Source organism: Egretta garzetta, unplaced genomic scaffold (assembly GCF_000687185.1).
Source record: "Egretta garzetta isolate BGI_Z169 unplaced genomic scaffold, ASM68718v1 scaffold287, whole genome shotgun sequence".
Classification (NCBI taxonomy): Eukaryota; Metazoa; Chordata; class Aves; order Pelecaniformes; family Ardeidae; genus Egretta; species Egretta garzetta.
The window spans coordinates 1,188,729-1,214,901 of record NW_009260435.1 but is presented as its reverse complement, the minus strand read 5'-3'; the positions used below and the strand labels follow the sequence as shown (position 1 = coordinate 1,214,901).

General features: G+C 42.7%; 1 protein-coding gene across 1 annotated transcript in view; it reads right to left on the bottom strand.

Moving 5' to 3' along the window:
- The window catches only part of ARIH1 (ariadne RBR E3 ubiquitin protein ligase 1), a 41,321-nt gene that overhangs the window by 12,882 nt on the left and 2,266 nt on the right, over positions 1-26,173 (bottom strand). The window contains exons 2-9 of the mRNA XM_035899474.1: positions 22,661-22,728; positions 13,977-14,121; positions 8,727-8,819; positions 8,281-8,336; positions 4,101-4,167; positions 2,977-3,083; positions 2,412-2,454; positions 1,250-1,321 (exon numbers count right to left, since the gene is read on the bottom strand). Coding sequence (XP_035755367.1) covers positions 1,250-1,321; positions 2,412-2,454; positions 2,977-3,083; positions 4,101-4,167; positions 8,281-8,336; positions 8,727-8,819; positions 13,977-14,121; positions 22,661-22,728 — 651 coding nt within the window. The remainder of the gene's footprint in view (positions 1-1,249; positions 1,322-2,411; positions 2,455-2,976; positions 3,084-4,100; positions 4,168-8,280; positions 8,337-8,726; positions 8,820-13,976; positions 14,122-22,660; positions 22,729-26,173) is intronic.

Here is a 26,173-nt window from a genome sequence, read left to right as displayed (position 1 = left end):
CCTACGGCCATGACCAGTATCACACCCCTGACTGGCTGTGGCAGCACCTGATCTGGCTCCCGAGGGCTTTGTCAGGGGCAAAATAGGACTGCAACACAGGCAAAGTAGGGCTGTGGTCATTCTGACATCTAAAATCTTTGATACCCAAGGCTAAAAGCTGCTTTACACTCAGACATTTCCAGCTATTTGGCTACCCAAGCTTAACAAAAGCAACACCTGAAGACCAAGCAAACTTTGAGCAAATTTGGTTCAGTTCTTGAGCCACAATAACAGCTTTGAACACACCCACCTCCAAAAAAAAAGCCAAGTTCACTTTATTGAGCAATGTTCAGCCTCCAAGCAGGGACCACACAAGCCTCAGCCCAGGAAACAGAAAGAAGCAGCCGAGACCGCACGATTTCAGCCTGACTTTAACTGGGCATTTCAGCCTGATGGGTGTTTCTGCTTTCACCATAATGAGACATTCCAGTTCAATGAAAAACACACAGCCAGCCCCAGAAAGAAGCAGCTGCTGCTGCAAACAATACCATTAACCAGTTACACAACAGAGCTAAGGAAACAAAGCAGCCATTTCCTCACACCTTCCCCACCTTCTTCCACCCTCCTGGCTCAGCAGTCGTGAGACCCAGGCCTGCTCCTAACAGCCCCCGATGGCATCTGCTGCTTTTGTTTTCTTGCCACCATGCCAACCTTTGTTTTAATCCATCCCCAACTGAACAAATGCTGAAGTTTCAGGCAGAGTTGGGCTAGCTGGAACAAAGACATTTACATAATAAAATCTTAACAGCTGTTCTGCCAGTCTCTATCTGGAATCCTGCCCAGCGGAAATGAACAGCTCCTTGAGAGGCCAACCCAGGGGATTTAAAGGCAGATGTAAATTATCACAGCCAAATCAAGCCACGGGTGGTGGTAACATGTTTCACACACTTGGAGTGAAGCACAGATTTGCTTAGGGAAGCCATTGGTGCCAGAAAGGAGCCCAAAGACTTAAGAACTTGAGATTCCTTCGGGTCTCGAATTAACTCTTTCTTACATGAGCACACGCCACTGAACCTGAAGAACCTCACTGGATTCAAGGTAGTAACAACTATTTGCTCTTCAAACAAGAGTACTTCAGCGTACTGTGGATTTTAAGGCTTGCTCTTAACTAAAGACATGCAACAGAAAGAATCCTAGTACAGAGGAATTAGGCTGTCATTCTTCTTTTCATCTGATAAGTCTATGTATAAATATGAGAAAAAAGTCCCACCTTTGTGTTCGCTGCAATCCAATTAGAAGTTTCACTGTCATCATCACACTTCTTAATCCATTTCTTTAACCACTGTTAGAAAAATGAAGAGAGAATTACATTTAAATAGTGGAACTGTAAACATTCCTAGACAGCTGCTTACATTAAGGTAATGGTAAGGAATGCATAACCTCATGGGAATATGGGAGGGGGGTGGGGGGCGGAAAGCAGTGCAAACAGCAACAAATTTAGCTGCAGACATTTCCTGCAGCACCGTCCTGATCCAGCAAGCACGATCACTCAGCACAAACACTTCAGCAGTGAGTTTGCAGTTCTTAACTTCAATTGGGACTCTAAAATAATACGGATGTTTTAACAGCGAGCTGCCAAAACTGCAGTCAGACCCTCTGTGATGCCTAGCTTTACATCAAGTCAAGTTTTTCTTAGGCTTGCAATGCTCACCTTATGCTTTTCTTTTTAAATCCTTACTGAGAACATGGCTTTAACAAATGAATGCAAGTAACAGAAGCAAAAGCCTGCTTGCACCTGTTAGATAATAAACTGACCACATCTGGCCTGGAAAGACCAGCTAAACCACGCTAAACCTTTGGTGAGGTTTCCCTCCCATGTCCCCAAGGAAGTTTTTTTTTTTTTGCATTTGTCACTAGAAACGCAGACTGCTCTGTCCCCAGGGCATGAAACACGGCTGTCTGTGAGTTCTGCAAGGGCCACAGGATCCCAGGCTTGATTACAGCTTTCGACAGCTCCACAAATAGTTCTAGAGTTCACTGCACGGCAGCAGGTCCCAGGAACAAATTAATTGCTTCAGTACAACACAACACAAGCCTGCCAAAGCACCAAACACCTACAGAAACACTGAGTACAGGAATGCTTGTTGTCAAGTGAAGCGTTCACCCCTGAAGCACCTTCATTCCTCTTCAGAGGGTCACAGCTGTAACAGTGTCCTCCTCCAGACACTTCCCCAGCTGGGGTCCAACTCTGAGGCATCCTAAAGGCATCCCATATGATTTCACCAATTCTTCTCACACTATGATCTAAATAGGTGAACTACTATGCTTCTTGAACAGTCACAAAGCTTGTGCTTCATTTCTACGTCTTGCACATAAATTGATGTTAAACTTTTTTAAATCATGCATTTAGAAAAGAATTTTGATGCACTCACCTTGCATTTAACAGGATCATGCCAGTTTTCACCACAGTTAAAGCTAGAAGTGAAAGAAAGGGGAAAATAAACAAATAGGGGAGATGATTATACTTCTATTTAACTAGGTTAACACTGTGGAAGTTTTCTTCCGGGCTGTTCTGCTGAAAGACCAAAGCCAGTCCTAAGGAAATGTTATATATGTCAAAAAACCACCCCAACCCTCAAATCCATCAACAGCCATTTCAGAGCAGTATACATTTCAGTACACTTTGATCCTCTACAGTGCCTGCAGTCAAGACCCTCACCTAATCCAAAACCATTCGGCTGAAGTCCACCTCTCAGTGAAAGCTAGATCTGTCCCCATGTCAAAGGAGGCCTGAGAGACAAAAGCACAACAGCTACGTAGCGATATGCTTCACAACCAGCTGTACCCAGTACTGGGTTACCCTTAGAAGCCCACCCCATACTTCTCCCACCATCTAAACCACATCCCAATATAAAGACTTGCAGAATACATACTAATACACCTTTTCAAGGTAGGAGGTAAAAAGCAGCATCAACATCTTTAACTTGTTTTTCTTACCAAAACTGACGTCCACATTTGCAGCGAACGGGTTTAGCATCAGGATATTGGACTTTAACAACGTGGTGGCAATCTGGGGCAGGACACCATTTTAACAGTCGATTACACTATGAAACAAAAGGGGAAAAAAAAAAGCCATAAGGACCCCATCTGCCCTTCATCCTTTTTTCACCCTTTCAACCATGACCTTCAGTCACAGTCCTTCCTGTCTTACCAGTCCTCTGCACTAAGAGGGCTGTCTCCTCAAGCTAAGCATTTACTTTCTTTCTACTGAAAGAAAGCAGGAATACAACAGTCAACTCTTCACTGTCAAATGGCCTCTTATGAGAGATGAAGACTATAAACACTTCTGCTCACCTCTCAGCTCACCCAGAGAAAATATTTGAAGAATACAAAGCTTTCCGCTGAAAAAAGCATCTGTCAAGTTGTTTGCAATTACCCATCTCTGTTCCACCACCACAACAGCCTTTCTGAAACACTGCTCACACCACGCACAGTAGCTTTCTACAGGTACCACTTTCTAACACCCCTTGAACACCATCTCATCGCCTGTTCCTGCTGTACTGTGGCCAGATATGGGTCCACACTGCTAGACTTTTGTCAATCTTTCAGTCTGCAATAAGGGTTCATCTCCAGCACTGCATTAAAAAACCCACTGCGTACATTACTCCAAACAAGGAGTGGAAGTTTGGTCCCAGTAGCAACTTGCTTACTGGGCTCTACAGTGAATCTGAACGCATACAACTGGGAAATTGGGACAGTGGAAGATCTTCCAAAGCACCTTTCTCTAGGTGTATTTTGATTTTGAAGGTGCAAAGCTATTAGTATTTTGCCAAAAGCAATATTGCAGCTTTACTTCCAACGGCATCTGTTTGCTCTAAGTCTTTTGTCCTGCAAGGTGTTTTTATATTTTCCTACAACTATACCTATAACTAAACAGGCTATAAAATAACCGCTGCAAAGCCTCTAACTTGTGGTTACACTTGATTAGAGACTATGCAAAAAAAACAAAAACAAAACCAACCTGCTCTACAGTTATAAAAAAGCCTCATTTCTCTGTTTTGGTGCATGTGTGAAAAAAAACCCCAACCTAGAAGCCATTAAATTTCAGATAAAACACTCACCTCTACAAAACTATTGGTTATTAAATGCTGGTACTTTAATTTAACCTTAGAATCTGTGATCAGGCGCCTGTGGAAAGGGAAGAAACACAGAAAAATTATCGTAGTATAAAACTCATCTTTTCCATATGTAGCCAGTAAGTTCAGCCAGACAAATTATTTTGAGTCTTCCTTCTTGCTTGTACTTTTTTTTGTACTTACCTGTCCTCTTTTTATTTACTATATTACATTGCTATGAAATCCACAACTACTGTGTTTAACTTTTCATATTAGCTTCAGAATCATACAGAAAGCTCATGCAGTTCAAGGGAACTGAACCTCTTGGTGTGGGTATATATATTTTTTCTTAAAGACACTTTCCTCAACAGCCCAATAAACAGAGCAAACCATTTCATTAGTTCGTTTACATTAAACATGCACATTTTGTGGCAAATCCCTTTAAAAAAAGCTCCAGAACAACTGATGTGTGGTTATCAGCTTTGGTAGATCTAATGTTTTCTGGGCTTCTATGGAATGCTGCAGCTTCGGTTTAATGTGGTTTTAATCTATTTACCATAAAAACAAAGTTGATTTAAATTCAACATCATAGAGGGTGTGCACAACGTTGACTTTAACTTTAAATTAAGTCAGTCAGCTTGGAAGCAGGAGAGCAGAAGAAAAGCAGACAGATAGCAATCCTTTAAAAGCACGACAACCGCTTTTCTCCTGGACACACTGCCCCAGCTGGCATTTGCAGACTATCCAGCCTAGATGCATTCAAAATAATTTAATTATGTATTGCTGAACACTTTTCTATACATCTTCCAGTTATGACTGAAGTGTCTTCTGCATATATAAAAACTCACCATATAAAGTTGGACTAATACGCACTTTGCCGTATTTCTGTTTTAAATCAAACTGTGGAACACAGCTTTATACAGGCCACACCACTTATAAATATTGAAATTAATAGATTTCAGGCTGCAGCCAAAATCAAGCGTATGTATTCCTGCATGTTATCATGCCAACGTTCATTAACGACAGCACATGTGATGATGCGATGCTGCATAAATCCTAGCCCTTAGCAGTCTGGGGAGCTCCTCACCAAATGACTTGTTGGTTATTACATAAACATAGCACACGGCAGCCAAATTCTCACTGCTAAAATAATAAAACAAATCAGCTGACAAAGCATCTCATCAGGCCCAGGTCCACGGCAAGCCTGCGATTTTGGAGTGAGACTTACTGAGGAATGAAAAAACAATTTGAACTTATAATACAAATTACAAACCTTACTTTCTTACTCCATACCCAAGCTCCTAGGCATAATAAATGTCACTTTAATAATGTATTGTATTATATGTATCTATCAGGAACTGGAATTTAAATCAAGAGTACTGCCATAGCAAACTGGAGCACACAGAGCACACAATCTGCTGGTTTTTGCTTACCAAACTGCCTATGATCACTCTGTGTTAGCAACCTCACCTGCTCTAGGTTCAACAGCACTTCCACAGCACTGCTCAGGTCAAGACCTTCAAGAACTTTGCTCTGAATATTACTGTCTTTTGACAAAAAAAGCAAGTGAAACTAGACAAATTAAGTGATGAAAACCATTCCCAGTGCCCATGAACCATCCTTTGGGGGTACACTCCTCTGTGAGCCAAGCTATAAAAGCAGCAACTGCACCAAAAAAGCCAGGTTGGAAAAGCAAACTGCTTGCAAAAACAACTTAACCCTTGACCTCTTCTGGCAGCTCAATTCAGAACTACACAATCTCAAAAATTTACCCAAAGATGGCAGCAATCCTTTATCAGACCCTAAGTTTTGTTCCATTTTGATAATGCAGACTCCTCAAAGACACCACTCAGTGGAATTAGCAAAATGCACATCGTGTGAGATGTCAAACACCCTCCCAAAGGAACAACTTCAAGACCTTACTGAATTCTGATCTGAGGCAGAAGCGTTGGTATCTGCAATTATGCAAAAAGAAGATTAAAAACAAGGCGGCGCTCCATACGACTTCCATACAGGAACCCAAAATCCATCCATTCCCTCCGAGTGGGTTGATTCTCAGAAGTTGCTACCAGACTGCTGCCACCCACGAGCGGTGGCCGTTAGACACACCAGTAACAAAGGCAGCCTGCCTTGCTTATTAATGAAATCAACATCTTTGCATGTAGATTAAAACAATTATCATCAGCATTAGCAAGGGTGAACAAGGGATAGAAACATACAATTTTCAGCCAGTTTGAAGGTCTTCAAAGAGCTGAAAGGGACCCTCTCTTCAACCTTCCTACTCAAGCTCAACAGTAACGAGGAAAATGGACAATAAGCTAGCTACATACTCAAAAATCCAGGAAAGTCATCTGAATTGCTAACTTTGGACTCGTATGGAGATAATGCATCTTGGAGATACGCTGCCTTCCTGAGGGCAAGTACTGAGAAGAAAGCAAATAAATAACTTGGCCAATCTACTTTGATTTTCTGATGGATAAAGAAACTTATGTCTCTATACATTGCACATTAATCTCAGGTTCCTGTAACTTACAAACCTAGAGCTGGAGACTTTGTAGAAAAGATAAGACCTAAAAAGAAGATAATTAAGGACATGGGAGGGGGTTCAGATTCCAGATGGAATTACTTATATTTTTATTCATGCCATGTCATAAGATTGCCGCATCTTTGCTTTTAAAGGAAAGCATTAGGCTTTTGGGGGGGGGAGGAATGCACCTCCCTCTCCTAGACATTCCAGGTATCCCCTGTAAGATCAGGGAAAGGTGGATTTTTACCTCCACAAAACATTTATAGTTTTACTTAGACAAAGAGAACTTGTTTGCTTTACACCTAGACACCATTTTACTGTTGTAGGCCCCAGATCTCTCTGCCATTTCTAGGTGGGGGAGAATCCCACAGGACATGATGAGAGTTGAAGACTGCACAGATTCACCCCAGTGTCATGGTTTTCTGTGCTATAAAAGCCACGGAGTGACGTAAGGATAGTCAGACCTACTACTAATATCAAGCAATAGCAACAGAAGCCATAGCAACAAGAGCCAGCACTGCTCTCCTTTTCTTCCATCCTTGCCTCGCCCCTGCTACCATCACAGCCTCCGCTGATTTCAGCTAGCCTACCTGACACGCACCGTTTCAACAGCTTATTCAAACTGTTGCAATCAAGAAAAAAAAACCTCAAGAAATGTCTTGCTGAGAGTGTACAACACCACAAGTTGAGTTCAGACTCCAGTAAACAAAAATCTCAAATCAAGTCACTCAAAATATTACGCCAGCTTCAGTTCAGTTTCCACCCACTGAACTCTACAAGCCACCCAACAGGGCATGAAAACATTTCAGCTACTTCCACACTTCTACCCAGCCTACACTTCATGACTAACATAGAGCCACTAATGCAGAGGGATCTGGGAAATCACTGGTCTGAAAGCAACTGATATAAAACCCAGCAAATTAATATCAATGAGTGAGTCAGACTTCAGGAAGGAAGGAAGAAGGTAACAGAATAAGCTTTTATTTAGATGCTTTTTAGCATGAAAAATTAAAATGAACTTAATCAAGGTTCAGAATGCTGAAGGATGTTACTCATGCAATAACATCACCCAACATAAAGGAGAAGGAAGCTCATGGAATTGACTGCTCCACCATGTACAAGCAGTCATCCTACAGCTGGACAACTTAAGCAAAGTGACACAGGCTGACATACCAGCTTAATCAAATCCTATGTTCAAGGTCAACTGCTTCTTATCAGAGGGCATAAAACACACCCTGCATGAGACCATACGCAGGACTTCTTTCCTCTGACTCACGTATTAACTACAGCTATAGGACTTGGTGAACCAGTGGGTTGACCTAGGTAGGAAGTCCTAAATTCCTACGTAAATCAAAGGAAAGAAAATGCACAAAGCAGTTAAACAGGGTTTGGAAAGACCGCCTGGTGTTTACTCTGCTGTCACGCTGACCAAATTGGTCAAGGAGCCTTTCCTCCAAGTCCCATGGCATGGGTTTTTCAGACCTAACCAGGAAGTTAAGTGACATACCCGTATCAAAACAGACAGTTCAAGATTGACCTCTCTGCTGCCTTAAAGCCTCTATGCAGTTTTTTTTTATAAGCCAGTATATTTGAATAGCACACGAATAACAAAATGGAAAAAGAGAAGAAAGCCAAGAGGTAGCAAGTCATCATACTTACATAACTGTATTGTCATCGACTAAGATATCACAGCCGTGAGCAGGGCATGAAATGGTCTGACAAAAACAAAAAGGTCATAAAAGGAACAGTGTTTATCCTATTTTTGCATCACAAAGAATTGCAAGGCAACAGACTTCACTACAGTCCATTGCAAAAATAGTACATTGGCTCTATCATCACATCCCAGATGTGCCACTGTGCACAGCACAATTCCTCCCACCCAGCGCAGATGCCTGCACTAACTCCAAGTAGTTCCCTTCAGCTTCACCCCTGGCAAAGGCTGCAGCCCACAAAGCTTTGGGGCTTAGGTTTTCTTTGTTGTTATTTTGTTTGGGGTTTTTTTTAAGCTTTAGCAAGGAAGAATTCTCCCCTTTCTTTCCCCCTCCTCTCCAATACACAGTATTTTCCAGAAATAAGTCACGAGGTAGACTGATGTGACATTTTACCTGTCCCATGCCTTCCTCCATTATTTTGGTAGTTAAATATTCACTCCAGCACTGCATACAGAACTTGTGTCCACACTCTAGGCCAGTAAAGTACTGCAATGACAAAGAACACAAGACATGGGATTGTTTTAATCACATGGATTCACTCAGTCATTTCACCCTTCTTGGTGCTGTGCAGTTTATCACATCCCTCGTCCCCCACACCAAACTTGAGACACTACTATTTATTTTGCATCATCACCACTACAGAACACTGCCAATGCAGCTTTAGTCATCCTTTCAAAGCCAGACTTTAATCCCCAACCCTAGCAGTGAGGAAAGGTGTGGCTGACTTTTCCATCCTGCCCGCCCATTTAAATCAATCCTTGTTTTAGGAGTATACGCAGAGCAAAGCATGGCTTTCCACTGTTTTGCTCTTGCAAATGAGTAAAATAAATGCAACACCACCAAACAGGTCATAGTTATAAGACGACACGGAGTCTTCTTTCCTCTTGTTTTTTCCACTTGGCTTGCTATCGCATGTGGGTGCTGCCCAGAAGCCCCAGAATATGCACACCAGCTATGCATGGGCACTAATTTAGCTCCCTCTTGTATAGGAAACAGTAAGTGATCAGCGAGCAGTCTGCATTACTGGGTGAGCGCTAAACAACAGAAATAGAATTGTGTGCGCTTATGCTTTTAACACATGGGCATAAAGTTTGCCAACTTACTCAGTAAACTTCCCTCTAAAACCCAGATGCTCATCAGATGAAGACACTAAAGATCTTAACTGGCAGGTGTAAATTACTAAATGCAATTCAATAATGATTAGCTGTTGCAGACAGCAACAAGGACAACTTCATCTGTGCATGCATCATCTACACAGAGAATGTCGAGATACCATCTGGGATTGAACGGTTACACAAGGGGTGGAGGAGCAAACACTGCTGAGGAAAGACTGAAATTAAGTTACTTTTCTCCGGTCATCTTAAAGTTATTAACACGCAGAGCCAGGGGCAAGGACAAACTATATTTAAAACAGTTCCCTCATACCACTATGCAAGTTACTGTTTTACTTTTCAAACCATCTTGTTCTCAGCCAGTAAGATAAAATAAGAGCTCCACCCTGAGATACCACCAACTTGTACGAAACTCCACAAATGAGAGAAACCTGGTATCCTCCGCAGAACAGCCCAAAGCAGCAGCAGGTTGCTGGGAATTAAGAAGAGGAGCAAGTCCATTTAAGAGAATAACATTCTTCCCAAACTGCCTCCTTGACCATTACAGACTCAAGGTTACGGCCACCACATCGCCCATTTTGTTCATCCAACACTGGCATATTAGCTAGGCTACACTCATCATTCGACGATATAGCACTCTGATCGCACAGGGAAGGTGCTTGTTGGCATGTTCTTCCCACAGCCTCGCCATTTTGTGATTCATGCTCGTCTGGCACTCCTGCCATCAATGGAAGCACAGGTTTGAACTTGAGGCTTGGAAACGTGCTGCGATGCTGCAGCCAGCGGGCTCGACTGCCTGCCGTTCCCACAGCCCTGCCAGAGAACACTTACCAGGAGCAGCAGGGTAGTTAAATCTGACCAGATCGGTCAACTGGAAGCAAGCTGAGCATCTGGCTTCATTCCAGGTAAAAAGAGATACCCACCCAAATCAGAGCAGTATGTCCTGCCAGCACCATGGCTCAAGGAAAGAGGAGGCTGGCAGCTACAAGTGCCCAAGTACATCAACCCCAAGAATAAAAAAATTTAAAAAAAAAAAACAAAACAAACACCAAAAAAACCCCCAAAACAACAACACCGCCACCACCCACAAACCCATCCAGTGTTTGAACCACAACTGAGCCAGCTAACAAGGTATCTGATGCTCCACAGATGCTGCTGTAGCCAAGTGACGTCCCCTGGAGATGCAGGGTTACAACACAAAAGCCCCAACATCTATAACTTTCATAACACCAACAAGCACATAGCCTGAAGACAGCACTGACTTCTCCACATGTGATGGGAAATAAGCATGGAGCAAGGGGATCATCCCTTAACGAACCTAAATACTCCTACAGCAAGCACACACCGGGAGGCACTACAGAACACAGGTAAGTGCGTATCTTCATTTAAGACTCCCTTCAGTTACTTCAGGCAGAGAGAAGATTTGCTAAAGGCCCACATAAAAAGCAGCCGCCACACTTCCTCCCAGGCTCCAAAGAATTCAGAGTATCTTTCAACTCATTTCTTTACTTTGAGGGAGTTCCCAATTATTTTTGGCTAAGCTGACAGCAGATGTCAAGGGAGCAAGCAAAAAGGCCAACATAAAACCACCAAGCATAAAGGGCAACTGACTTCTGAAACAGCACGTTTCCACAGGAGACAGCTCTACTTTCACCCTATCTACACTGATCTCCTACTTTTCTTGTGACACCAAGTGCTACCAGCAGCGTGCTGCCATTCGACACCTGCGTCCCTGCTCTTTTGGTAGCATCAAACCGACCCAAGAAGGCATCAGCTGCCCCAAGATGCATTTACCATGACATCCTCATTCTTTCTTTACTTTGTTGGTGCTATCATCACAACTGGACTAAGTCATCTGTGTCCTGAGAACAAACACACAGTTTGGACAACAGCATGATGTTCCCCAAACACCCCCACCCCGGCAGCCTTCCTCTCAAGTGGGGACCTGAAGGCCAAGATGCAAGAGAGGAGGTGGGCAAAGCCAAAATCCTCTCAAGTCTTGTCTTCACCCATAAGGGTTTTGCCCACAATAACCACTGGGACTCGAGACAACTTCGTGGGGACCCAGAGGGACTAAGATATCTCCCTCAAGTTTTCAAACCATCAGGGTGCAGGCTGCCATGAGAGCATCAAATGCCTCGTTTTGCAGATGACTGAAGAGCTATAAAGACTTGGTATTTCCCTTACATGTGCTTTAAAAGGCAGACAAATACCACCTGCAGTGACCCCACGAGAGAGTGAATATTCAAGACTCTTACATTCCTGTAGTAGCTGTACACTGTAAAATTTCTTAACAGGTGCTACTCCAAACTCCCAGCTTTCTATTGGCTGAAAAAGGCTCTCAGGAAAAAATACAGCTTTTTCTGGGAGGGAAAAAAAATAAATAAAAGCTGACCATTGTAAGAGGATTTAAAAGCTGAGATTTTAGGTTAAGTATTGAACATAAGTTATCCTAGAATTTATAATTCACACTCATCAAAACAGCCTGCAAACAGGTTTTAAACCACATGCCTTACCTTAGACACAGAGACACTGCAGCCTTTCAAGGAAGAAGTAACAAATACTAGTTTTCCTCCATGCTCCAGCTTTGGGGTATGGCAAGGCAACAGAGAGGTTCCCCTCTCTAACAATTTAGAGATGCCTCTACTCACTTGCAACATAACTGGGGACACTACTACTACTACTTGTAACATGCTATTTGAACTACAAAAATAAGACTCATTAGCGTGCTTTGTGCAGTTCTTTCCAATAGCCAGAAAGCTGCTTCCCAGGCAGCAGAAGTACCCCCAGCCAGAGGAAAGGCCTCTCACTTGTGAGCACTGGGCATTATTGTTCACACTCCCCCCGGCACAGCAACTACTTTAAAAAGAAGAACAAGGTATTAAGAACACAAAACCTGAAGCTGAAGTTTCCAAGAGGACTTTTTCTGGAGATAAAATCAAAATTATTTCCTTACTACCCAATGTGGAAAGCCTGCAATGATTAAACAGTGGGAGTTTAGCATAAGGTAGAAGGCTAGACACATTTCTCAAGCTTGTCTTTCTTTTTCAAAGCACCTCTTTGTACAAAGCAAGCAATGATTCTTAGCAGCTATTCTCTAAAAAGGAAGTCCGTGCATGAGTCTTAAAAGGAGATGAACAAAGCCTTGTGGTTACTGGCTCAAGAGCAATGGTGATCTTAACACTGAGAATCTCAGCCACCTGAAACTGAGCTTTGCTCTGCCCACTCCAGAGCAAGGAAAAGGCTTGCAGTCAGGCTACAGCAGCAAGGGTACTTTATTCGAGGCTACTCATAAACCCCCAAGCTCATACTGGTTTCCATTCTTGCTGAAAAGTAAGCTCATAAAACACACCCAAAGCAAGAGTGGAAGCCTTATGTAAGGGCTGTTCTGCTCTTTAAAGGTCACGCAGATGCTACAGTGCTTTGGAGGGGTCAGGACAGCTCCACCAGGAACCTTAAGTCCCATTAAAGGAAGAATTCCTCATGTATGTCAGCACCCTGCTTTTGGCAAAGCAACGGATGGACTCTCCTACTTGAGCTTTTCCCACTAATTCTGTTTTCTTCCAGGCTCTCCCATCATTACGTCCTGCCCCTGGAAAGTCACAGCAAGTTGCTCACCTGTACAAAACACAGCAGAAGTCTGGACCTCTACTTAGTGTATCAGTAAGTTTTGTATTTGTGAATAGTTCCAAAAAAATAAAAGTATCATCACCAATCTTACCACAAACCAGAAGACTAATTTAGAGCCCCAGCAAGCACTTCTATCCTAATCTTCTCCCATTAAGAAGGTATTGCACAAACGTGATAAAGAACCAAAGATATCCACATGGGTTGCATTCTCTAAACAGCACAATTTTATTTTACTTCTACTCAGTTTTATTCCAGGCTTTCTAGCTTGACTATTTTGCATCATTATTTACTACTTTTATAAGCTGTTTCCTGTTTTGTCATTCTGTTTAAGTAAATCCCACTGCCCATCATGCTTTCCACGTATTTTTTCTTTCAAGCATCATTTATTTGCACGTCCCCTTTGTAAAAAATCACTTAATCTATAATGCTTGCTTTTTTCTGAAGAACTTTACTATGCTGCTGCCCAGACCCCAGCACCCTTAAAGATTTTTGCAGAAGGGATAACCACTTCATTTGAAATACAATCCCATTTTGGGTAAACTAATACTGTCTGAGGGTTGTTAAAAAAAAAAAAAAAGTTTGTCAAACCACACAGTAAGAATTAAACAGAACACATAAAGCACTATGTAATTCTGTGGTCCCCCACTGCATTCCCTGGATCAGCTGCAACACACAGGACAAGGTTTATTGCATTAAGAAACAATCTTGGACACCATTTTTTAATGTATATTCTACAGATTAGAAGATTCAATGAAAAAAGTGAAATCTTGGTCCCAGTTCAAAGGCTTTTTAAAATACTGTTGGAAAAGTCCTTACAGGCTTCTACTTAAAATGTTGTGCTGCAGATAACAAAGTTGGGAGAGTTACTGGTCAGATACCACCCTGGCGGCCAGGTACTCACCGAGTTTGGGTAGTTCAGGTAGCAGATCTGACAAGGCATATCCTGGGCTGATGACCTTGTGTTCATCTGGCGCGTCCGAGACTTTTTACTTGGATTAATTACATGACACTCTGCAAAGAGCTTCTCCAAGTTGCCATCAAAGTACCTGCATAACACACACAGGAAAAATGAAAATTTAACTGCCCTCCCTGTAAGTAATTTTTTCAATTTCTACTTAGGAGTTAAACGTACAAAGTTGGGTTTGATACTTCAAAACACTCACACACCCACTACTTTTAGCAAAGTCTTCACTACTATAACTCAACACGGCCCTGACCACAGAGGTGGGTATTAGACACCAGTTCAGAGATTTGGGCTTGAATTGAAAATTCAAGTACCTTCAATTCTTCAGCTGCATTTCAAGTGATTCATGATTCTCCACAGCTATTTCTTTGTATTAAAGCTCCAGGACAGGAAACTGAAGCAAGAATGTCTTACTTCTCAGTCCAGACACCGGGACACTTTTCTGAAGCACAGATTTGACACCCCCAGGTTCAATTCCATTTTCAACCTAAGCCTTCCATTTTTCCCTAACATTGTAGTCACTAAAACATTAAAGAGGAGGCAGGAAACAGAAATCAGTCACAGCTCGTGATTCAGCAGGTCCCTAGTTCCTGTACTTCGCGTTTTCCTCTGTGTACTCAGTCTACATTAAGAGTGCCCCAAAGAGATCCTGACTTCAATTTTGGCGCTTCCTACTCTCATCTAAGGAGAAATGCGTCAGCAGAGTCAGACACTGGGTTCAGCTGATGGAACACTTACACATGGTCATCGATCTGCAATTAAGGCAACTGCAGGACTGTGTTTCACATGCTCCAGGCATGGCCAGAGTTTGGGAACAACTGCTGCCAGATCAGGACTCTGATCTCCAGTTAGTCTTCAATTTTTCACTGAACACCTTGCCCACGTCCAAAGCCTCCACAGTCCATCCCTCGGGCCAAAATACTAGCCATTTGGGTATCTTTTGTCTCCAGTCAACCTGAGATATTTTAACAACCTCATAAAAAAATACAATTCCAGGTTTACAATGCTTCCGAAGACTAGATATCTCATGGAAAGGAGGATGTAAAAGTGGCTGGGGGGAGATGAAAGACCACTTTCTTTCTATTTCCAGTTCCCTTAATGAAAAAAAAAAAACTGCTTTGGTTTCAGTCTTCCAGAAAGCTTTTCAACTTGGTGAGGAGGACCAGTTTTGAAAGAACCACAAGTAGGCAGATCAGCCTCTTCCCAGTATCAAGACGCCACAGATCTTTCTCCAGCCTGCAGCAGCTGCAAAGCACTAATTAAATCTGGCAATTAACAAGCCAACCCTACCTGCAGGTACATCCCCCACTCAATGCCAGTAAACAAGCATTTGCCTCCCACCCCATGATCATCAAGGTTAATCCAAATAAGATGGCACCTACCTAGGAAAAAAAACCCCACATTTGACCATAATGCAGCCATTTACACTCAAGACCAGCAAATTTACTCCCAGGAGACAACCGGCCCTGTAGCTCAGGACGCAGGCATGGCTGAAGTTAGACTCTTTTGTTAAGCTTGTCACAAAACAGACCAAAATAATCTGCTTTCCACCAACAGACAGAAGAGAACCAAGACTTTCTGCTGGGGAAAGAAGTTAGCAGGTGCGTCTCAAAAATGTGGGATGAGGCCTGTTATACAACATCTACCCAAAACACCGCTGGCTAGATGGTCCTAATCTGGCAGTATTCCCAAAAAGTCCCAAATCCATAGCAGCGCTCTTACAGCACTACCTACCAACAAGAGTTAAAGAGTTAAAAAGGGTTAATTTCACTGCTGGTTCATCTGTTTCTTGATGCAGATCACATACTTTAAATCTTCATTTTCAAAACACTGAATTTTGAAGATAGTGGTGAATTCCAGCACTGCAGCACACACAAGTGTCACTGTTCTTCAGTGTTAGCTCAGGGATTTAACTCAACCAAGTTATTTTGTTTGCCTTTGAGATTACTTATATTTAGAAAAATTTAGCAAGTGAATTCAGTGCAGCCCCATCATAGGCAGTATTTGTTTATTAAAGAGTCATTGATAATATTTACTTATATTAACTCCACAAAAGGTTTCCAGCCTTCAAATTGTTCTTACGTGCAACACGATCAGTGTAGGACATCCTCCGTTTGAAAAGAGCAGACCAACAGTTGGGTGTGATGTTTGCCAAGAAAATAGAATTGAAGACAAATGCTATGATGCAACTTAATACTGGCATTCGTGGTCAGCTAAATGCTTATGGAAATACCAGAGATATTTGGAATGGTGGGCTGGATTTAAGGGTGCATAGCCACATCAGGAACTGAACTTTACCACTTGCACCAGGCAGTTCTATTTTTACAAAATCTCTGCAAAAACTTCTCTGAGCCACGATACCTACTGCCCCACACCAAGAAATATGGACAGAAAAGTCTTCCAGCAACTGCTTTTCACCTGCAATTACCTACCCCCTCTAAACACCAACAGGTAACTAATATCAACCATTTCCTTCCTGGGCTTTCAGTAGTTTCCCAGTTAACAGACAAAAAAGAAAAAAAGTTATGTGACATGGTGTGTTTCTTCGGACTAAAGGCTAGTGAGAAAGGTAACTCACATAAGATGCACAGATTGGAGTCCTTACCAATTTAAACATTTCCAAAGCACCACTACACTGCAAAGCATGCAAGTGCTTACATTTTGGTCCAAGAACCAAGGCTCTCATTAAATGGTTTCCATCTCAGAAGTGCCTGGTCTCTCCTACACTTACATGGGAGAAGCAAATGAGGCAGCTGAGAGACTCAGCCAGGGCCACGCAGAAGAGGGAGAAAACATAAATCTAAGAAAAAAGACTGAGGTTTGTCTTTAACTCTGCTGTACTCAATTCTTACAGTATTTGCTCTGCTCCTTGGGATTGCCGCTTGTAAACCTCACTAGTGTTGGAGAGAAACAGGGCATCAGGTATTCCTCTTTCTCCATGCTGGGCCCACAAGCTGTTTTCTTTCAATGCGTGTACTTTCTTTGCTGTGCCGGGATGTGCTGAGCAAGTCATTTCCACAATCATGTGCATATGTGTGCGTCAGACTTAAAATCATGCTGTCACTGGGCAGTAAGGAAATAAGAACTCCAGAAACTGCAGGAGAAAACCTGGATCTCCCTGAAAACACAGTTGCAATGGGTACTCCATGCATGTTGGAGCAAAGTCCAACAGCTCTCTAACTGCTCCACCACTCCTTACGCAAACACACCGAGGGCCCAGCCAAAAGGCTGTTCCAATTCCTTCCCTGGTTAGGAACGACCCGTAATTCCTATTACCACACCTTTTTCTGCTTGTTCCAAGCATCAGCACAGACTGTCCGTCCAAGCAGCTCTCCCGTTGCCCTTCCCGTGTTCTTCCATTGAAGGATTCACCGGCAGCAGCTCTAACAGCCTTTCTTAACACAGCAGACAAGCTTCCTGCATGATGTCTCTACTCCTCTGCCCCAGCAAGCATTCTCAACCACCAGTTTCCATTTCCACTCATCCTTCCTTGAACCCAAGGAGGCCAAAACAAATGCAGTCCCAGTTAAGATTCCACCACAATCTCATATTATTTCACCTACAGGTATCTCAACACATCTTAAGGGATGCGTTTCTCCAGAGCTCCTTCATCTTAGCAGCTCCATTTTCATCTCTGCTAGAAAGCCCACATTCTTTTCCATCTCTCTGTTGGTGAGACCCTATTGCGACACTTTGTACCACTTCCATCGCAAGGGTCCTCCCAGCTGCCTGAGTTTTCCCCCTGTATGGTGTCTGGATCCTTCTCTGAACCAAATGCTTCCAAACAGGTATGTGCCAAGTCAATCATTAACACCAACAAACATTCATCCCAAAATTAACCAATAAGGGACTTACTAATAGGTTCCAGAGTCTGCTACCTCCCTTTTGAGCAAAGTAACTCCGTACACACCATACTAACAGCCAAACCTAATGACTGCCCTGTATTTTATATCATATAGTTGCATGCCATCATCTCTGCTGTGAAGTGTGGAAGGAAATTCCCTCCTCACTTCCTTCACAACTCCAGGGTTTTTCATTTTTCCTCAAGCCATCCCTCAAGTTCTCACTATTAAAGGATTGCTTCTTGGTAGTTCGGTAGCTTATTTTCATCTTAGGGAGAAGCACAGCACCTGCAACAGACTTTTAAATCCTTTATCCTCTTCTGCCTTTGCAATGCAGATATCCAGTAATTCTAGCACTTCGATAAGAAATGTTATGGTCTATTCAGCATTAGACTCTTTGCTCCATACAGCTGACTTCAACAACTGTTTCTATCAGTTTTTCAAAATACATTCTCTTCATCACAGACCAAGTTGTTGTCTCCACTACTTTAAAATGAATAGACACACCAGTGAATCATTTTCAAGTTCTTCTGTAATTTCTTCACTGCTTACCAACACCAAGCCCATAAAATTGTATCAAGTCTTTTTGGCAGAGGGATCAAGCCGTCAGCTTCTTTATTTCCTCAAAATTTTCTCCTGCTGTTGGTAACTGCCTAATCACAATTTTCTAGGCATAATCAAATCCAAAGAGCATTTGTGAATGTCAGAGAATCAGTATGCTCGCAGTAAAAGATACCTTCATAGCAAAACGCCTGCCATACACAATTTTTCACTTGTTCAGCCTCTGCTAAATAGTGTTAAGTACTTATTTGCCCAAAGGAAAGCAGACGGCCAGGTACCTGCAAAGAGGATTTCAGTCCCCTGAATGCAAGGGGAAGAGGTGATCTGGGCTAGCAGCCAAGCCACCAGATCGCCCTGGCATCTGTCCTCTGCTCAGAGGGTGTCCGTGTGTCCGCCTTCCAAGATAAGCACCTATGAGGGTCTGCAATACCTCTCTCTATACCTCCCGGGATTAAACTGGGCCGCTGGTTACATGCAGAATTACTTTTCTTAGAAAAGAACAAAAAAAATGACTGGGGAAGGCACATGAAGCGAGAGAGCTGCATTTTAGTCTCTTCATCACGAGGAGGTTCATCCGCAAAACTCCCCTCAGGAGGGACAGATGCTATCAGCCATGGTAAAACTGGAAGGTAATCGAGATAAAGTTACAACCCAAAGCACTTCCTTCACTTCTTTCTGAGGCTGCCTGGTCAATCCGTGCCTGCTAGTCTCCTGTCTCTATTAACCAAGCTCATGAGACAGAGGAAAACATAATATTTAACAGCTTTATTCTCCAAAACACATGCAGCACATCAGAAGCTGAACTTGAGTACTTCTTCCAGTACCCACTTCCATCCTACAAACAAATCCACCCCAAAACACCGATTTTGCTTTTGGGCACAGTCAAATAATTAGTGCTTCACCAGTGGACAGGGCAGTTTTTCAATTGTGGCTATTACTTCATTGTAAGTGGAATAAATACCTGGAATATATCTGCTCTCTTAATAACGCCATGCAATTACTCCATGACAAAGCTGACAAAGACAATAATAACCCACTTATTAAAAATACGCATAACAATAGAAAGAAGTGATGAAGAGGTTTTCATGTTTTAAAACATAGAAATTTTCATCTCACGAGCTCAGACCTCAAACTCACCACTTATCAAAAGAGAAGCCACTTTGTTTATCTGCTTTACTACAGGCAAAGTTTGATAAGGCTGCCTGTTAGGTCATGCTGACTCACAATGAACTAAGGTAAAACAGACACGGGCTAGGTACTGTAAATATATGCCATTAAGTAACTGAGTTCAAGCTCTGACTTGGTGTGAAATCGAGCACCAAAAATTGCACCCAAACATTACATCTTAGTAAGCATTAAACCCACTCAGACTGCAGGCAGCAACAGGAATTTTCTGGTTATTAGCAGTAAAAAAGGCCAAATTTATACCAAAAAAAAAAAAATATATATATATATATATATGTCTCCCAACACCGTTTCAGAACATGGATTCACTTGGTGTAGAAGAATATTGTGTGCAAGCGCTTTTACTTGGCACCCATGAAAAGTGCAACAGCAGCAGTTACCTGCTGGCTGCCCAGCACGAGCTGATGCTCCGGGGTCACTGTGTGCACACAAGTTCAGCCATTAGTGAGCCGGAGATGTCAGGCACAAGACTTTTTTTGGGTCAGATGCTAAAGACAGTGAATGTATAGTGTTACTTTCAAGTAAAAAGTAAGTTTTGAGGGGATTTCTCCCTTAAAAAAAAAAACAAACTAGTGTTTGAATTTATTTTTTCGCCCGATGAGAGCATGCCTCTCTACCTCACCATGAATGCTTCCCAGCGTTTTTCAGCTTGTTTACACTAGCACAATACTGCAATAAGATTTGCTGGACACACACAAAACCAAACAAGTCTCAAAAGTGATCTCTGTTTTGGAAGACTTGACCAAGTCTAAATTTGGGCTTAATCAGCTTGTCATGTTCGTTTGAATGAGAACCACCTCTGTTTTAGCAAAAAGATATGATCTGTAGCTAGTTCATGGCATCATTTCCAGCTCCATCACTATTTCAAACCGATTCTTTTGCATCCTGGCTACTGCAGTGACCACCTGCCTCCCACCCTTGCCTATTACCTATTACCACAGCAATCGCAAAATCTTCTTGAACACCAAGATCCAGCTCTCAGCCTCTTCCTTCAGAGGAACGTGGCAAAGGGTTCTGTAGAAGCTATTTGGTGAAAAAAATGACAGAAAGCAGCACCAGATACTTGAGAGAAAAAGGTTTTCATGTTTTTCTAACACAACAGGACATCAGCACCAAAACCTTGACTCATGTGCAATAGGTTTGCATAAGCAAGGGTCACGTATTACATTACTCAGAGGGGTAATGCTATAGAATTAAGATAAGTATTTTAATGAATACGTACCAAGGGTAAATGTTTACCTGTGGACTTGGTAAATATTTACGCATACCTAAAAGCATTTTGGTTGGAAACTGTAAAAGTCTTAACAATAATACCTCACTTAGAAGTGGCTGACATCCCCCTTTGGAAAAAACCCACAGCCTAATTTTTTTTTTTTTTTTTTTAATTCACAGCAGCCTTAACAACCAAGTTTTCAGTGGGAAGGGAAAAAAAACCTTATTGAATATCGGATGTCATTTCAGTACACTTATGTCGAGGTAGCTCAAAGTGAGATGGAGATAGCCAAGGAGCGTGAACTTTGGCCTGACCAAAAGAATCAGCACAAGAAAAATCAAATACAAAAAGAAGTGAACAGACACACATTATAGAGAAGGAACTAAATCAGAATGCTTAACAGCTGTAGTCAGAATTAAATAGCCTCAGTGTGACTATATTTGTAACACAAAGCTTCCATACTTCCAGCATTAACTAAAAGAGGTCTATCTCAGGAAAGAAAACAAAGACTAAAAAACTTTAAAATATACAATCACTTAAAAAAAAGAATCTAGGCCAAACAAAACATAAAAGAGATACCTGAGCACCATCACTAACTGGAAGTGTTACACAAAGGGGGCTAAATGTGTCCTAAATCCATTATCCCAGAAGTGTGGAAATGTTTGAACTCCAAAACTACCTACTAGCCGACTGAAAATCCATTGCTCTCCCACCCTTGCAGCCTGCATGAAAGAGCACCAAACTACACAGGCTCAGCCCACAGCACAGAGCACCTGCAGGCTGTTAACTGGTATTTATCAATTCAACAGTACCACCACCAATTGTTTCTGCACATGTTTTTACAGACTACAAAGCATCCTATCTCCTCATACCCTCATCATCAGGCAAAGGAAATGGTAATCAAGAGAAGACCAAAACCAATCCTACCAGGCAGAGAGTCCTTCTGTCCTCACCCCCAACCCACCCACTTCTGTCTCTTAGTAGTTGTTAAGACCAGCAAAGACCATTAACAACCAGTAAGCCCCTGTACTGCCTTTACACTGTGTCTGGTCCAGACTCATTCTCCCCCCAGCTTCCAGAAGTAAACTGAATTCGCCAGCTCCCTCACACTCTCTTCAGCAACAACACTGGCATTGGGGGGAAAAAAAGAAAGTGCATTACCACTGTAGCTGGATTTGACCTCCATGGTATAATAACAAACTATAAAAAGTACCTTTACCGGCAACATTCCCCAAGAGCTGGGAATCAAAGATGAAAAGTAACCATAAAATGCTCTGCTATGAGGGGGAGGGAGAGGCAAAATTCAAGCGGTTATTTACGCACATACTAAAGAAAACCTGGAGCTGCAAAGATGAAGACGAGGCAGATGCACTTTACCAGTCCCCCTGTATCAGGCAAGAACAATTTAGTCTCAGCAAGACTGACTTAAAATAAACGTGTCAGGAATACGCGTGCTAGAATGACATGCAAGAGCAACTAAATCCAAATCTGAAACAGTTGCAAGGTAACAGAAGCCTGTTCCTGCTTGCTTTCTTCCAGAGCATGCAAAAATCCTGTGCCCGTATGTGTTGGAAAGCACCCCTTCCTCTGAGGGGCATCCAACTTCCAAAACTTCCCTTAAGTCGAATACGTATTAATAATATTAAAACAAGGAGTCACTCTTAGCTGGTAAAGGCTGCTAAAGGGGGCACATTTACAGCTTACACAAGAGATCCTCCCGCCACACACTGTGCATTCATCCATTCCCACATTAATCCGATAATAAACTTTTCTTGCTGGTCTGAAGCAAAATGTGGCTGCATGCTAGGACAGCTGCTTACCTCTCCATCAGCTTCTCTTTATCCCAGTTGAAATGGCTAAGGAGTATTCGAGTAATAGTTGCTGGATTCTAGAGAAAGAAAAGAAAAATAATAAATAATTGAGTAACTGCTCGATCAAGTCGTATACTGTTATGAGAACAGCAAGCAGAGTTTTAAATAAACGAGTGGGGAAATCAGGGTGTCTGGTAACATACTCTGTGCAGACAATACATGTTAACTAACACAATCGGGAAAACAGTTTGACTTGACAGAAAAAAATTTTAAAAACCCACTCTGTAAAGTGAAACACCTACATAAAATAAGAACACTGTTGAAGACTTCAGGAACAGGTTAGTTACTGCTACCACAACAGACGCCAAGTGCCACCACCTCCATGTCCAGCATGCTTACACAACGTAAACCCAGGGTGTTTGTAAAACACAGGAAGGGCTAATTGCCATCCATCCTATCCCTTTTTGCCACAAGCTCCACAGTATTTGCAGAACAAAAATATTCCTTGTTTGTCCCAGGCCCAACCACCAAAACTTGGGTTGAAAACTCTCCCAGAAAGTAAGCGGGTGCCAGTGTAAGATGACGACAACCTTTGAAATCTCCAGGTGTTTCCAAAGCACCCTAAGATTCAGAAGATACTTTGCAATTATACAGCTAAGGAAAGAGATACAGCCTAGGAAGGTCAGAAATAGGATGGGAAATAAAAGCTGGTTTTCACTTGTACCCAAGTTTTTCTTCCAACTAACTCTATATCATCAGCCAAGAGTTTGGTTATATGAGCCGAGAAACGTAACAAACCATACGGCTTCTGTTACACCCCAGAACCAGGCTTTAGCTCCCTAAACCCAAACTCTCTGGGCTTGGTTTTAGGACCATTTACATGCAACAGAGGCAACAGCGAGTGCCCTGAGAGTGGCTGGGCTGCATGTACTTTGCCATTTGACACCAAAATGGAAGTTTGCCTTAGGGCAAATTTTCAATGGACACACTGAAGCTGCGGAAAAGTAGGACACGAACTAGCAATGTGATTTTCTGAGCCCGCAGGCTTTAGCTACAACTTGAAGCTGCCAAAAGCCAATGCTGCCACCCAAAGCAGCGATCCCTTTCCATCCTTACCCTCAGCCACCCGCTTGCATGTCCTGCACTAACCAATCCATACCAGTACAGCCATCTTAATGTTGCAACATTGCAAATTACAGGCTTGGGAATGGATCTTTTCTCCCTCTTTTTCTTTTGTTTTTTCACCAAATCAGTTCCCCTATCTGCTTGATTGCCTGGCCACACAAACAGCTGAGCAGCATCTTTCAGCAGGGACACCAAAAAAACGCTCGCTGAAATGAAGCCCAACGGTCAAAATGTAAGCACAGAGAACTGGTCTTGTGGCTTATACTATAAAAAGCGACACTCCTCTCCCTCTGCAGTGTGTTCTTACTCTTCCTATTAATGCCAGCAGAGCTTGTTTAAGGCCAAATTAAGAAATTTTTCTAGCTTAAAACGCCCATGTGAACAAAAGCAGCTTTACAAAGGTTAGACCTGATCCAGTCCATGTGGAGCCCCATAAATAGGTGGGATGGCAAATCTGCTACACAGTATGGGGCAGAAAAACCAGAAAAGGCTATTGCCAAATACTCTGTATTGTGAAAATGCAGGCCCAGTCCATCTTTGAACAAGTCTCCCAGGCGATACAGATCCAAGCTCCTAACTGTAACAACACGACGAGGTGCTTGGCTGGCAACCACGTGCCACTGTGCATTACGGAACAGCGAGGCAGCACCCCAACCTTCAGCACCCTGGCAGAAGTCAGGGTAGCAGCGCTGCAGCCACCTGGTAGGGAGGCGATCCCACTTTCGGGCAGGTTTACCCATTTCCTCGCATCGAAAGCAGCAATGGTGCAGCTCCAGGACAAGCTGGACTTGCTCGCTGCTCCAATGGAGTTATTTTCCCTTCTCTTTGCAGCTCTCAGCCAAAGCAGCAAGCTGATACACCTCGCTGTGCAAACACAATGCGGATACACCAAGTATCCTGAGGCAAGGGCGAGAGGCTCTTTAGGCAACAGGATAGTCTTTGCATGTTTTGTACCTCCTAGGAGCTGCATCTTCATCTTTCGCTCTGGCAGCAAGGCTGACAAGTGCTCTGCCTGGCCAACACTGCTTAAGCTGCTGCAGCCATGCAGGAATCACGCTAAACAAGTATGGAACCCCATTTAAAATAAGAAGAACCAAGAAAAAGCTTTCTGATGGCATCAATCCCTGATCCAGCCCAGCGCGCAGCAGCACAAAGCCTGTCCCAGCACTGCAGACAGAGGGGAGCAAGCGGTTGAACTGTTTCAAGTCAGTCCTGCCAACAACAAGCTGTATGGGAATTTAAGGGTCTCCTTCACCAAAAATACTCCAGCTTCAGGGAGGAGGACTACAGCCTCTTTCAGGGCTTTAGGTTTTGATCTCTCGAGGTTACTTCTTATCTAAGTCCCCAAAATATTTTTCTGTAATACTATCTGCATTATGTATCTAAAGGAGCTCTTAACAGCTCACTTAAACACACACGCGTCCTAGAGCAACTTAATCAAAGACAAAAATATACTTTAGTAAACAAATTGATCTTGTCTCTAGATTATCTTGGTTATGATACCAGCTCCTATAGTCAGTGCGACTTCTATTTTTAAAAATATTTCCGTAGTCTAGGACAAGTCTTGCCTCAAACCGGGAAATCTCCTGCTAAACACAGCAGGCAGACAGGGTGTATAGGTTTCTCCATGTAATCCTTCCAGCACTCACATCTATAAAGCACATTCCTTGAGCCCCTCACCCCTGCCACGCTCCAGAGTTACAAACCAGTTTCTGACAGTAAAGCATGCAGCTCTTCTCAAGCACACGGATTCTTCACTCAGCCCAGAGATCTGTACAAAGAAACAACTACTTTCTGAATTTCTCAAGCAACAGCATCAGGAGTTCTTCAAATTAGCCTAAAGCCTTGTCCTACCTTCTGCTCCAGCAGCCTACTTGGCCACTGTATTAAGGCTTCTGGGAATACCTATTAATCACTTAGTAGGCTAAGACACAACTGAGGTAGTGGTCTCTGGCTGACTTTTCTTTTGAAAGACGACAGACAGGTTCCCCCTGCATAAGGAACTGAAGTGGTCTGCAGTGATTCTCAAGTGCAACAAGGCAAACCCAGCCAACACCACTCACCAAACGAGACATGGTTGCGAAGAACAGGAGGGTCCCATTTTGTTTGTGGCTCCTCCATTTTCCCAATGAAGTGGCACTGCAGTTTTCCAAGACACTTTTCCCCAGATCAGGCCCTCCCAGGTATCCCAGTATCACAAAAAGAAAGCTGTTTTCCCACTGTGCAGTTTGCACAACGGCACGTTATTTTAGGATTACACTCCAGAGACTAGCACTGTTGGCTCAGAGGTATTGTAACACAAAATATGGTGTAAGGAGTAGCTTTTCCTGGCTGGTTGGGATTTAGCTTCCTCTAGCTACAGCAGTATTTGTTCAACATGTTAATTTAAAAAAAAAT